This window comes from Varanus komodoensis, unplaced genomic scaffold (assembly GCF_004798865.1).
Source record: "Varanus komodoensis strain SLA01 unplaced genomic scaffold, ASM479886v1 scaffold1, whole genome shotgun sequence".
Taxonomy (NCBI): domain Eukaryota; kingdom Metazoa; phylum Chordata; class Lepidosauria; order Squamata; family Varanidae; genus Varanus; species Varanus komodoensis.
In genome coordinates, this window is record NW_025335268.1 from 99,773,745 (window position 1) to 99,787,913 (window position 14,169).

At 44.4% G+C, this 14,169-nt stretch overlaps 1 protein-coding gene across 1 annotated transcript in view; it reads left to right on the forward strand.

The window, feature by feature from the left end:
- The window catches only part of LOC123027410 (VPS10 domain-containing receptor SorCS3), a 597,507-nt gene that overhangs the window by 532,170 nt on the left and 51,168 nt on the right, over positions 1 to 14,169 (forward strand). Inside the window, exons 18-21 of the mRNA XM_044438273.1 lie at positions 1,241 to 1,358; positions 2,406 to 2,539; positions 7,728 to 7,841; positions 9,426 to 9,597. Coding sequence (XP_044294208.1) covers positions 1,241 to 1,358; positions 2,406 to 2,539; positions 7,728 to 7,841; positions 9,426 to 9,597 — 538 coding nt within the window. The remainder of the gene's footprint in view (positions 1 to 1,240; positions 1,359 to 2,405; positions 2,540 to 7,727; positions 7,842 to 9,425; positions 9,598 to 14,169) is intronic.

Consider the following 14,169-nt stretch of genomic DNA (forward strand, 5'->3'; position numbering starts at 1 on the left):
AGGCTTTGGGTTGGTAAAGGCCCCCTATGGAAACGAATAGGAACTGCAAAAATTATTTTCCTGGTGAATTGGACCTCGTTTTGGACATGGAATTCTGCATATGAGCTAACTGTTGGTATGAAGAATATACAGTAAAACTTAGTCAATTTAATCATTTGAACTATTTCAATGTGCTTTACGTGGCGTACTTTTGAAGTGATTGTGAAAACTTCAACTGATCTAAAATGGCAGCTAGACTGTTAATGGGAACTGGTTCACAGGAACACATTATGTCAGTCCACTTCCAGCTCCAGTGGCTGCCAGTTGAAGACTGGGCCTGATTCAAAGCACTTGTTCTAACATTCACAGTCCTAAATGGCTTGGGGCCAGGTTACCTGAAGAATCATCTTCTCCCATATGTACCTACCTGGACCCCCAAGGTCATCTTTGGAGATCCTCTCTGGGAGTCCCTTCCAAGGAAAGTGAGACAGGTGGCTACCAGGAAAGGGCCTTTTCAGTTGTACCACCCCAGTTTTGGAATGAGCTCCCCAAAGAAGTTCACCTAGTGCCTCTTTTGTATCCTTTTCAGTGTGAGGTGAACATTTAAACAGTCTAACTTTTAAACTTTTTTTCTGTATTCCATTTTATTCTATACTATGCTTCTGTGCTGAATAGTTGCAATTTCTATTGCTAATATGGTTTGTGTGTATGTGTCTTTTAAACTTTAGTTTAATTTTAACTTTTGTTAGCCACACAAACACCTTTGGCAATTCAGTGGTACAAAAATGAAATAGTTGATGATTGCAAAGTTCGTGTGTGTGTGCATGTGTGTGTGGGAGGGAAAGGAAAACACATCTGGGAACCGCTGGAACTGAAAGAATTCAGTTCATCATTCTGGATGATCTTAGAAAAATCCTCTATCAATTATGATATGATAGATGGAGACAGCTCAACTCCTTCTCTCAGGAAGACAATAAAATATTTTACCATTAAAAAGATTAAATAGCTATGATTAAATGTCTATGATGCATCCCAGTCTGGATATCTGGAACAGCACATGTAGCAGGTAAGGCTATTTTTCAATGACTTGAGTTGCTGAGAACAAGGATATTTTCCTCTAGTGCTCTCTGGCATTGTAATGCTAGTTTCAATTTTCCAGCCAGTTCCTAAAAATGCTATGTTTAAGGGGTGTTATAAACTAGGGTTAATTATATGCATCTGTATCTTTCTTCCATTTCCCTTCTACCCAATCAATATTCAGAATCTTTGGCCATCTCAGTCTTCGTTCCGAATGGCAACTAGTGAAAGTAGATTACAAATCCATCTTTAGTTGGAGGTGCACCAAGGATGACTTCCAGACATGGCATCTGCACAACCAGGTACTGCTACACTGAAATATATTTTCTTTTGCATCCTCCAGAGGGAGCACTGGTGTCCTTGTTCCTAGCTTTTAGTGCTGCCACAAAGGACTGAATCTATATAATATGATTCTGTAGAACTGAAAGAAGGATAGTAGGGAAATCTGAATAGCAGGAAGTCTACACAAAGAGAATGAAAAACTGGCCAAAGAATTAAAAATGATAATAATAAAAGCTCTAGGATGCCAAACAAGAAACAGGTAGAGTGTGCTTTAGTTCTCAGACTTGCCATGCTGCTGTTCAGGAAAGCAAAGAAGCACGTGCCAGAGTTAGAAGCAGCTACAAAAAGAAGGAAATTGAACAAGAAGGTGTGACAGGCACACAGAGAAGAAATAAGACTTCTCCACTTGTCCATACATTGATTCTAATTAACCATACTGTGGCCATTATGCCTTGATTGTTAGTAAAATATCCTAGGACTGGAATTACAATTATGACTGAGGATTTAATCTGAAGAGTACTGTTTAAATTAATGTGAGGTTTGCTGTTTAATAGGGATGCTAAACTTCCAGAGCTGCTCAGAATCCTATGTCTGGCTGTACATTTTTTTGTGATTTTCTGGGACTAAAGACTGCCTAGAAGGATCCATAAGAAATATTTTTATTTATTTATTTATTTAGAAAATTTCTAGGCCACCCCATTCGCCGAAGCCTCGGGGCGGCTTACAAATATGCCTTATTTCCATATTTTTCATTAATGCTAGTTTATTTTTCCTGTGTAATTTTGGAGATTTCCATTGAATTAGCAGCCTGTATTCCTAACATTTAGGTAGTATTCTAGGTTGTCTTGTTCTGTATTTTGTCTTGTACATTTCAGAATGCGACTGAGACTGTAGAAATAAAGGAACAAAAGTAACAAGGTAACTCAGAATTTGAAAAATCTAGCAGTGAGGTTTTCTGGAAAGTTTAAAAACCTGTACTTCTTCTACAAATTAAATACCAAAGAAAGATATGCAGAGTTATTCAGAGTTCCCTTCTTCTTTCTAACTGACCGATGTTCTATTCAAAGGGTGAACCTTGTGTCATGGGAGAGAGGAAGATCTATAAGAAACGTAAACCAGGGGCATGTTGCGCACTGACCAGAGATTTTTCCAGAACAGTTGTCTCAGAGCCTTGCATCTGTGCTGAAGAGGACTTTGAATGGTAAACCATGTCCTTTTTTTACAGCCTGTTGCTAGAATTCCTCTTGCTGACGTTATGTACAATTCCAAAAATGACCTGTAAAGCTCCGTTATTTACTAACAATATGCAGCAAAACTCTTCCCCTGATGTTGTGAACTGTCCTTCCCACTCCAAAAAGCCACATATCAAATTAGCAGAAGAAGCTGGGTTTTTTTAATCCCTGGGAAGTTTTAATCCAATTGGTTTATTAAAAAGAACCCTAGTTTTCCGTCTTCACTTCCGTCTACATTATGAAGAGTGAGTATAGGTGGCTTGAAGGCCAGTCCAGCTCAGCAAAGGAGCTGCAGCTGAAGGTGAGAGTGATATGTGGATCTGGAGAGAAAGGAATTAAAAAGGCAAGTGGGGAACAGATCAGAAATGGACTATAAAGAACAGTGATGAATGTAGATGACTAGACAAATCTTGAAATGGGAAAGTGAAGAGCATCCAAGACAGGATGGCTGGGAAGCAGTGTAGCAGGAAGAAGGAGAGGATTGGGAAAAGTGACACAGATAAAGAGTAGCGTTCCTAAATCAGAGAGAGACCAAAAAAGGAAGGCATTTATTTGGAAGAACAGATAGTGCCTCTAAATCCTATAACCTGGATTCCTCCATTCATGACAAAGAAAGCTGAGTAGAACCCTGCTTTGACCAGCTATATTTCTTGACCTCAGGCTGCTATGCTAGCACTGCCTTTCTTGATTCACAATGAAAGAGAAGGGCACCTCACAACAATTGACTTTGGGACCCAGATTGGGCCCGTAAGAAGCACAAAGTGAAGTCTTTGGACAATAGGGAACAATACAACCACCATCAGTGGGCTGGGAATCATTAACACATGTGTATCTTAGCTACCCTTAGGAATCAAGTGGGAAGTTTTCTCTCTTGATGGGAGTTTTCTCATTTCTTGAGTAAGTATTAAAAGTACTTATGTAATGCTTTTCTGGCCACTGGGGTCCTCAAAGCAATGCACAATAAAATCCAATGAATTCACAACATAAAAGAAAGATGATAGCAACCATGCAGAACATTCTTTAAAAACAAGCCAGACACAATTTTAAATGCCATATTCTTGCAATACAATAGTTTTTACTGCATGCTAAAATTCAGTTGGGGTGAAACCTGCCTGATCTTTCTTCCAAGGGACTCCACAGCTGAGATTTTACTACAGAAAAATCCTTTCTTTTATACACAGTGACCTAACTTCTCTTGGTACTTGATTATGCAACAAGGCTTTGTGAGACGAAGGTATCAGATTATGGGTAATATTACAGGGAGAGGCAGTCCCTCAGTTGTCCCGGACCTGAGCTGTTCAGGGCTTTGTAAGACAAAAGCAGCACCCTAATTGGGGTGTGAAAATTAATTGGAAGCCAGTGCATGGTTTCTGAGGCACATACTAGACAATAGGCTGACTAGCTCATTTAGCAATAGCTTATTTCTAAACACTTTTCAAGGGTATCCCTATGTAGTCCACATTACAGTAGTCTAAGAGGCAATCAATGTATGGACCATCATGATCAGGTCTGCCTTCCCAAGGTAGGGGTACAGCTACACAAAGTTATTTCTGGTCTGAACTACCATCTAGTCCTCCAGGAGCAGCATAGCATCCTCAAAGTTGTGAAGCTGGTCCTTCAGAGGGAGCACTACCCCATCCAGAGCAGCCTGTGCCCAAATCGCAGACTAATTGCTCTGTGAACAAAATGAACATCAGTCTTTTATGGATTGATTTGTTAGCTCATGCTCTGCATTTAGACTGTGCTTCCTCAGATTCCTTGGCATCAATTCAGTGATAGATCTGGGTACCATCAGTATTATGATGAGACTGGACTCCAATTCTGCTCCCCTATTGACCTCATGTCAATGTTAAAAAGTATAGGGTATAAAAGAAACCATGTAAGCTCATGGGAAGAATAGTACCTTTCAGTGCTACTTTATGAGATTTTTCACCTGAATTGGATTTGAACCACTGAAAATTAGTGCCCCAAATTCTGTACCATCCAAACAGCCATTAAAACTTAAGATTATTGAAATTGAATGATGCCAAGAGATCTAGCAGAACCAAGGCAGACACATTCCACCTGTAGAGTTCCTGATTTAGGACATCTGCCAAACCACCAAGACTTTCCTGACCCAAAATCAGGCCTACACGCAGACTGGAATATATCCAAATAATCATCTTTGTCCTGCAGTTGAACTATCTCTCTCTCTAAAAGCTTTCTGTAAAAAGGAAGATTGGAAACTAGATGATAACAAGGGCTGTAGGAATCAGTGAAAAGCTCCCTTAGCCAAAGGTCTGATAATTGCTTCTTTTAGTGAGATTATTCTACTCTTCTTTCAAAGAATCTTTATAACCTCCACCAGCCAATTGGCCAATCCTTTTCTGCCAGGTCTGAACAGCCAGAATAGACATGTGTCTAATGAACAAGTGGTTGAACTCTCTGTTCCACTCAATTTCTTCACATCCTCAGGTCAAACAAATTGATACCCCCTTACCAAACTTGACAAGCAATTGTGTCAGTTATCTCCACAGAAAACACTGTCACTAACAGAGTCCAAGTAAGAGTAGATATGAATGATTTTATCATTAAAGCATTTTGCAAGTCCATCACAATGAGTTTCTGAAGCTGTTCCTCACTACCCTGGGATCTAGAATGTAATAGCCCTCTGGCAAGAACTTCTTTCCTTTTCTCATTTCCCCAGAAGAGGCTCTAACCATTATATGTTCGAATTTGTATTGACTCTTTCTCCACTCAAGCAGCTGACTTCAGTGCACACTAAGTGAGCTTCACATTCTATTTAACTGTTCAAGTTTCCTCAGGGATGGAGAAAGACCACATCAGTGTGTCCTTTTGTAGAGAGGCATGGGCAGAGAATACCACAAAAACAGCTCCCAAGAGGACAGTAGAACAGCAGAAAATGCTACTAAAAAGCTTTTTTCAAGTTTCCTTCCTTTTAGTTCTCCATTTGCCCTTGTCACGCAAGCTCTCCAAAGCAAGCTGGAGCTGCAGCTGGACTTCATAATTTTTCTAACATACAAACCCTGGGGCTTTCAAGTGGGAAGGTGGGCAGCATTTGTGTTTTTAATACACATTTACCAGAAGTTAATGAATGAGTTTGTAGCCTTTGGGGCATTCAGCAATGTTGCATTTAATATTATTTAATATTAATGCAGCTCTTTCTTTCTTTTGGGCAACATGTAGCTCCTCCTGAACATTTCTAATTACCAAGCAACTACCAGGCATCTGTTAAATATGCAATTGCTTGCTGAGAATGATTAAGTTTGAACATTAAGACAAAAAGCATTAGGGGATTTTGATTACTTTTATGCAGTTCAGAAATGTTTGTCTTCCAAAGAATCATGGGATTCTGCCCAGGTCAGGGGTTATACTCTACCCTTATGCTGCTTCCTGAATCCAATGTAGATAACAGGTCACTCCATCAATTATATTAAATACATTCTCATGACATCATAACTGATATTGTATCTGTATGAAATAACTGTATGAAATACTCTAAGATTTCTTGAAATTTCATCTTGGCTTCCCCAAGTACCTTCCCTCCATTACGTTTTCAGAAACGGGGTGGCTATTAAGAAGGGCTATGATGCCTTCATCTACATCCATGGATCTGCTGAGGGTCTACAAAAGATATTTCTCCTTGGGGTTGTTTCATACAGATTCTCCCCTGCACTTGGGTAGAAAGCTTAGTGTGGCCTTCTGCTTGACCATAGCTGATCCTCTGCACAAACATGCTTAGAAGCGGGCTGCTGGGTTCATAGACATAGTTGAAGTTGTCCCCATGTAAGCAATAGATTTACATTAAAACGGTTCCGTACAAGGTTGTTAATTTGCAACACTCAAAAAGTGTTCCACATCTAAGTAGATAGATTCTGAATTAGAATATACCTGAGTGTTCAATGTTACCTAGAGAAAGAAAGTGTGAATTTGGTCACCAGGTAAGGGTTTTGCCCTATTAAAATGAAGTTTTGAGGAACAGTCCTTGCCATCTAAAGGCTGGCTGAGAAGAGATAGCAGCGGGCAGAAATACCCCTCCAGTGAAAATGGGAGCTCTGTCAGTAGGATAGTATGACAAGACCCCCATATCCATGGGGATGGGTTTCAAGCCACCCAGCAGATGCCTGAAACCATGGTTAGTAGTGAACACTACCTTCTCAGGACCTTGGGATGCAGGACCCCTGTAAGAGTGGAAAAAAATTCGAATACGTCTAGCAGAAAACTGTGAATATCTCTGGAGTCTTCACACCCATTGAGAGACAAAATGAGTGAGTGAGGCTGGGTAGTACTGAAACAAAGAGTGGCATCCCCAGAGTGTGTAGTTCCCTAGGTAGATGCGCAGTTTTCCTCTAGAGATATTCATGCTCTCCTATTTCCTGAAAATGTGGAGGGCCAATAGCCAATCTCTGTTAAGTGAAACCATGGTAACTGAGACAGCAGATATGGGAATCCTGCTGTATATTCATCACGGAGCGCCCAAGTTACCTTACAACACACTCTGCAAGCAGAGAATTGCTGGGCTGGGGAGCACATGGTTTTCTGGGGTGGTTCAGAGTGGCCATGGCTTCATTGGACTGAACTACTTCTCTAACATGTCTCAAGATTGGGGTTCACAACTGTCCCACTCTGAAGCAGGGCTGGAATTACCTCTGTCAGAAGTCCTGGAGTTGTTGTTGGTGGTCAGGGTTAGGGTAACTCCATAATATGACAGCCCAAATATCCTCCAGCTACAGAATGTCCTGTGGTAAAAAGAGGGAGTCATAAATGGCACATACATAAATATGAGGCGATGAAAAGATACAAGGAAGTAAGATAACAGAATCCCCATCCCTGTCTTTCCTCCCTCTCTTTCTTTCCTCTCTTGCTTTTGTGCATCAAATCTGATGTATATATGTGCAAAGAAATGTGCAAGTGTTCTTGCCAAGGAATTTAAAGTGAAACATTGGGTTTAGAGAGGGATAACCTGGATGTAAAAGTCTGTATTTTCCTCCATATCCTTCAGCAGATTAATATCTTTAAGCCCGAGCTGTCTTAAGGGCTATTGTGAGAATAAAATCCTGTGTTTACCTTGCTTAGAGGAAGGGTGGGATGCAAAATATGCTTGGTAAAAATGTAGATATTCACAGCAAACTCTCTAATATCTATAAATTTCCTCAGTGACTATGGCTATGAAAGACACAGTAATAATCAATGCATCCCAGCATTCTGGTTCAACCCATCCTTCCAGCTGAAAGAATGCACCCTTGGACAGAGCTACCTGAACAGCACTGGGTGAGTGGGCCACTTGTCAGCTTGCAAAGTCTGTTTTGCCATGTCTTGAACTTTTCCCGGGCAAGCAGCTGATGGTTGCAGCCTCATCTATGTAGAGCATTGCAGAGCTTGCCCAAGACAGTTGGATCTCCAAAGCAATGGACAAGAGGCCATCCCTTGTCATGTGCAAAAGCCAACTTGACTGGTCATTGCACCTTTCAACAGTGGCAATGAGATGACACCCTCCATGATTCTTGAAGGCAGCAGGCTTGCTGAAGGACCTCATGGCAGCTGGGTGTGGAATAGAGCTCTCTTATCCAACACCTTTCTGTTGTCTTCCAGCATCTCCCAACTGAGGCAACTACACCACTCTGCCTACTGGCAGGACTGGCTCTGTAGCATCCCTTGATTCCTCAGTAGATCAGCACATAAATTGCATGTACAGACTCTGGGGACACATGCTCAGTGTTTCCAGATCTTGCCTGAAATAGTTTGATAATCTGGGGACCAGTGGTTCTTCCATTTTACTGCTAGACCAAAACATTTCACCTAGACTTTTGTTGCTGCTGGTGGTTTTAAGGTAAGGTGAAAAAGATCTGTGAAAATTGAAACAGGCTTCATGGGATAGATAAAGTCTAATACAATGGGGACAAAGCATGCTCAAGAAGTAGCTGAAGGCTTCCATGTTTTCCTCCATAATCAAATTCTTTGCCACCAATTCAAGTGGTGTTGGAACAGCCTGAATGCATCCCTTCTTAATTTTGAGCAGAATAACCTAATAGGAGTGCCACACACCTAGTGATGGCAGTCATATTAGAATATTTTAAGCCTACCATGACTAAAAGTCACTTGGCAATATTGTTCCACAAAAATCTTATATCCAGACTCTTACTATAAAATGAAATATGCAATGGAAGAAGTTCCTAACAGTCCACATTTCTTCCAGGAATGTTAATTACTGTAAACTATGAATGGCTGTCTTGCTAATTTCATTTCCTGCCACTTAACCCATTTCTTTTGGCTTCCGGCTCATAGCTTCAGTATTGGAACAGCAGGTTAGACTACATGAGTATGAGGCAACAAATTCTACTCATCCCCATAGTTTAGTCATTAACTTAAAATATTGTCTCCATTGTTTAAATATATGTTTAAGAAAGAAACTTTGGTATAACCTTACCAGGATCAAGTATGTAGTCTACGAAGTTTTCTGCACTATGTATGGGCAAAAATATTTCTAGAAATGTCATGGAAGAGTATATGTGTGTATATATTTTTTAAAAATAACAGACTGATGCAAGGGCACATGTCAAATGCCATCATAATGAGGAAGCAAAGAGCAGAAAAATAGGTTGTTGTTGTTGTTGTTTTCCAGTGCATCTTATGCCTGTGTACATTTCTTACATTATTAGGTAGTTGGTCTTTCCTGGTGTTGGCAGAAAGTTGAAATTTAATTTGCTCTGACTGCTGCAGTTGATAAACCTTTAGAATTCTTTATACTTCCTGTTAACAAGCATAGAGCATATGCTGTCAAACTTGGGTTTTGTTCTTGAAACACAAAGTTTTAAATAAACAACCCATTCAAATAGAACACCTCATATTTCACAGGTATCGGAGGATTGTTTCTAATAACTGCACGGATGGGCTACAAGAAAAGTATGCAGCCAAACCTGAAGAGTGCCCAGGCAAAGCTCCGCGGGGTCTACATATTCTCACATCCTCTGGCAAGTTGGTTGCAGAACAAGGCTACAACACTACCTTCATAATCCTCATGGAAGAGGTAGGCTCACCAATCTAGAACTCATATTATGCAATAAGTTGTGTCCAACACTGTCATTCTACTAGTAGCATTTGTGGCTTGTATTTTTTGTGAACTGTCCAAAGAGCTTCAGCCTTTGGGCAGGACAGAAATGAAAAGTAAAGAAAGAAACCTTCTTGAGGAAATTGCATTTTAATCCTCCTGCAAAGTCAAATATTTTAATTCTACTTCTATTTATTTATTTAAAACATTTCTATGCCACCCCCATTGCAACAAAGCCTCGGGGCGGCTCACAAACACATCTAGATCTGCTTGAACTCATGTTAAGAGGGAATGCAGAATCCCTGGCTCATGGGTAAATTCTCCCCACAAAACTTTCCAGTCTGGTGCGCAGAACCTCCAGGGAGTGAGGCTAGGCTCCCAGGAGGATCCTTGTTCTTTTTTCCCATCTCCAATCATAGTTAGCAACAGAAATAGGTGAACTTGGCTGATGCTGTTCAGCACATCACAACTTCTTGGGGATGCAAACCCAGCCTGGCAATGGGAGAAGCAGCCTTTCCTCCTAGTGCTGTCGAATAATGTTTCTTCATGCTGGGGGAGGAACAACTGGTGCCACAGGGATGCTGTTCAAACCGAGTCCATGTTGGGCCAGTCTCCATGCTTGGTAAGACAATGGAAAGGTTAAGATAGGTGAGATGATGATGATGCCAGTGGCTATAAGCATACCCAGTAATGTCATCTAACCCATAGAGAGCCTCATGGGATAATCCTCCCACTATATCATTCTGCACCCCTCTGTGGAGGGTTGGTTGGACTAGGTGTGCTAATTGTTCCACCAAGCACTTGTACAACTGCAACTGGATGCACAAAATGCTGTTTTCACTAGTGTTATACTATGTGCTGTCCAGTATTAGTTTCTCTTTGATAAGGCCGCGCTCAGCCACTGCAAGCCCTTTTGGTTCTGGCCTCTTGGCAGAGCAGCAGAGTGGCAGAGGCAGAGGCTGGGAGAGAGCGCTGAATGACCAGAGGACTGGCGAAGGCAAGGTAGGAGCTGGGCAGCGGAGCAGAGGGCCAGGAGCAGCGGAGAGGAAGGGGGCGGGGCCAGAGAGGCTAGAGCGGCCAGGAGGAAGCAGACAGGTGGGGCCACCAGCCTGAGGGACTGATAAGGCCGAGCTCAGCCACTGCAAGCCCTTTTGGCTCTGGCCTCTTGGCAGAGCAGCAGAGGCACAAGCTGGGAGAGAGCGCTGAGTGGCCAGGGGACTGGCGAAGGCAAGGTTGGAGCTGGGCAGGGGAGCAGAGGGCCAGGAGCAGCGGAGAGGAAGGGGGCGGGGCCAGAGAGGCTAGAGCGGCCAGGAGGAAGCAGAGGGGTGGGGCGTCGTCCCTTGTCTGCGTCCCTTGGCTGCGGCCCGAGCTGTCCGGAGACTCCCTTCCCTGAGGCACAGAGATTCGATTGTTTGTTTGTGCTGTGCTGTGCTGTGCTGTGCTTTGCTTTGTTTTTCTTCCAATTTAAGTTTATTTTATCCTTGTGTGTGTGCATGAGTGGGTTTTCGTCTGGGAGAACTGGGCGAGTGAGGGGAACTGCAGGACTAACAAGGCAGGGGACCAAGGTAAGGTCTCGGAAGGGATAGCGATGGCAGACCAGGAGAGGGCCTTAGCGGGAGTCACGGGTGTTGCTGTCCGCTGCGACAGCAGCGACATGTTCGCCTTTCTCCCCCAGGAGAGGCAGGGATGCACTTGCCCTCGGTGCAAGATGGTGACCTTGCTAGAAGAGGAGGTGAGGTGCATGAGGGCCGAGAGAGCTCTCCAGGCCCCCCGGGAGCAGCCCTGCTCTGGACAGAGGGTTGAGGGAGAGGCCACGGGAGGAGCAGCTGGGGAGACAAGGAGGTATGTCACCCACAGGAGAAGGAGGCCAGCACAGCCTCCTCCTTCTCCTGGCACCAATCTGGAGCTGGGAAACAGGTTCTCTCCACTTGGGGAGGCTGGGGCTGATGAGGCCTCGGGGGACCAGCAGGACCCCCAGCCTGAGACGTCAGGCGGCAAGAGGGCCGCTGCAGGAGAGGTGAGGGCCAGGGCACGGCTGCCCACCAGCACCGGGAAGGTACGACGGCGGGTGATTGTTGTTGGGGACTCCCTGCTGAGGGGCACTGAGCCAGCGGTGTGCCGCCCCAACCTGGAGACAAGGGAGGTTTGCTGCCTGCCGGGCTCATACATCTGGCATGTGAAGGACAGAGTGGAGCGTCTTGTTCATTCCGGAGGTCACCAGCCGCTACTGGTGATCCTTGTGGGCAAAAACGACATGGGCAGGCAGGGTGTGGTTGGGATCACCAGGGACTTTGAGGCCTTGGGGAAGAAACTCAGGGAGCTGAAGGCCCAAGTGGCCTTCTCGTCAATCTTACCTGTCCGGGGATTTGGGCCAGGAAGGGACAGGAGGGCCTCTGAGGTGAACGACTGGCTTAGGGTGTGGTGCCAGAAGGAACGCTTCGGGTTCCTCGACCACAGCACTTGTTTTCTTGCCATTGGACTTCTGGCAAGGGATGGGTTATACCTCACGAGGATGGGGAAAAGGTCCTTTGGAGATGCTTTAGCGAGCTTTGTCCGGAAGACTTTAAACTGAGCCAGGGGGGTGGGTTCAGGCCCCCCAGGAACGTGTCTGCACTGAACAAGTGTGGGGGGAGGATCAGGGCTCTGGGAGCAGGTTTTAGAGATACTGCAGGGACTGACAGGACTCCTTCAGAGAGGGGCCAGGCATTAGGGAAGATGGGAGGAAGGAGGAGGCTAGGAACTCCAAGGAAAGGAAGTGGTGGGAAGGAGTTGAGGTGCATGTACACCAATGCTAGGAGCATGGGTAATAAGCAGGAAGAGCTTGAAGCTCTCCTGGGAATAGGAGGGTATGACCTGGTGGGAAGCACAGAAACTTGGTGGGATGAAAGACAAGTCTGGAATGTGAACACAGAAGGGTATCACCTTTTCAGAAAGGACAGGAAGGGAAAGAGGGGTGGGGGCATGGCTTTATATGTCAGGGAAGGGATAGGATGCAGTGAGATAGAATGCAGCACAGATGGGGATTCGGTAGAGGCAGTCTGGGTGAAACTTAGGGGAAAGAGACCTGACAGTGGGGGTATGTTATCGCCCTCCAGGTCAACTTGAGACCCTGGATGATGTCCTAACAGGCCAGATTCTAAGGATATCTTGGGAGAGAGACACAGTAATTATGGGAGATTTCAATCTCCCAGATATTACTTGGGAGACTCACTCGGCGGTAACAGCCAGGTCATGTTGCTTCCTAGGAGCTATTGAGGGAGCGTTTTTCACACAGAGGGTCCGAGAGGCGATGGGGGGGGAAACATCCTTGACTTGGTCTTGACCAACAGGGAGGAGCTGATAGATGAAGTACAGATTAGGGGAGCTCTGGATGCGAGTGATCACTCTATCCTTTGCTTTGAGATCAGGGGACTGTGGACGGGCAGCAGGTCAAGCACTAGAAGCTGGGACTTCAAGAGGGCCAACTTTGGCCAACTGAAGGCCAGACTAGGAAAAGTCTCCTGGGATAGGTTATGGGAAGGTAAGCGAGTTGAGGAGAGGTGGATAGCACTCAAAAGGGAGGTTTTGGAGGTGCAAGCCTTGACGAAACCTCTAGTCAGTAAGGTGGGGAGGCAGAGGAGAGTGCCGCCATGGATGCAAAAGGAGGTGGTTAGAGGGGTTAGACGAAAGAGGAACCTCCGTAGGAAATGGGTACTGGGGGAAATAGACAAAAGGGTATACCGGGAGGAGGAGGCCCGTTGCAGAAGGATTCTTCACAAGGCTAAGGCTGATTACGAGCTGAGACTTGCCAAGAATATCAAGAGCAATAAAAAGGGCTTCTTTCAGCATGTAAATAGGAGGAGGAAGGGGAGACAAGTGGTGGGACCACTAAATAAGGAGGAAGGAGATCCAATATTTGGAACACTGAGTGGGGCAGCATTCTTCCATGATGTCTGTTCATGAGAAAATTTGCTACAATTGCAAATTTGCTGTTTCATTGACTTTCATGCAAACAGGAATTTTTTTTTTTTTTTTGGTTCAGTTCTTGCACAGCATGCCCTCACGCTGTACAAGAACATGTCCTTGTGAGAAGTGAAAGCCCATTCTTGTAGATTGCAGCAGTGCATATGGCTGGCTCATCACAGATTGGGTGCTGTTATGTGTAAGACTTTGGTGGAGGGATCCCCTGGTTTCTAGAGGGTTATTGGATTCTTCAGATTCCCAGATCCAAGTCTGGAAAAGGAGTTATAACTTCAGAGCTAGGACTCTAAGATTCCCACCCAACAGCTGGCCTGGAAAGAACCATGCTAGCTACTTTTCAATGGTAAGTGTGATCTTGGATAAGGGCTAAAGGGAGCGGGGAGGGGAGGAGACTGGGTCCATCAGGATGTTTCATATCCTGATAGCACTCGAGTCTTTTTCTCTCCACCGTCATCTAGATGATTTGCAGGGCAGGAGGCAACATTTGCCCGAGCCCTCCTCCCACCATTCATAGGATGCCTATAATTCTCTAAATTTGGGGTGTTATGAGCATCCCCCTGTTGCCCTTAAGCCCCTTTGTCACAGTCATTA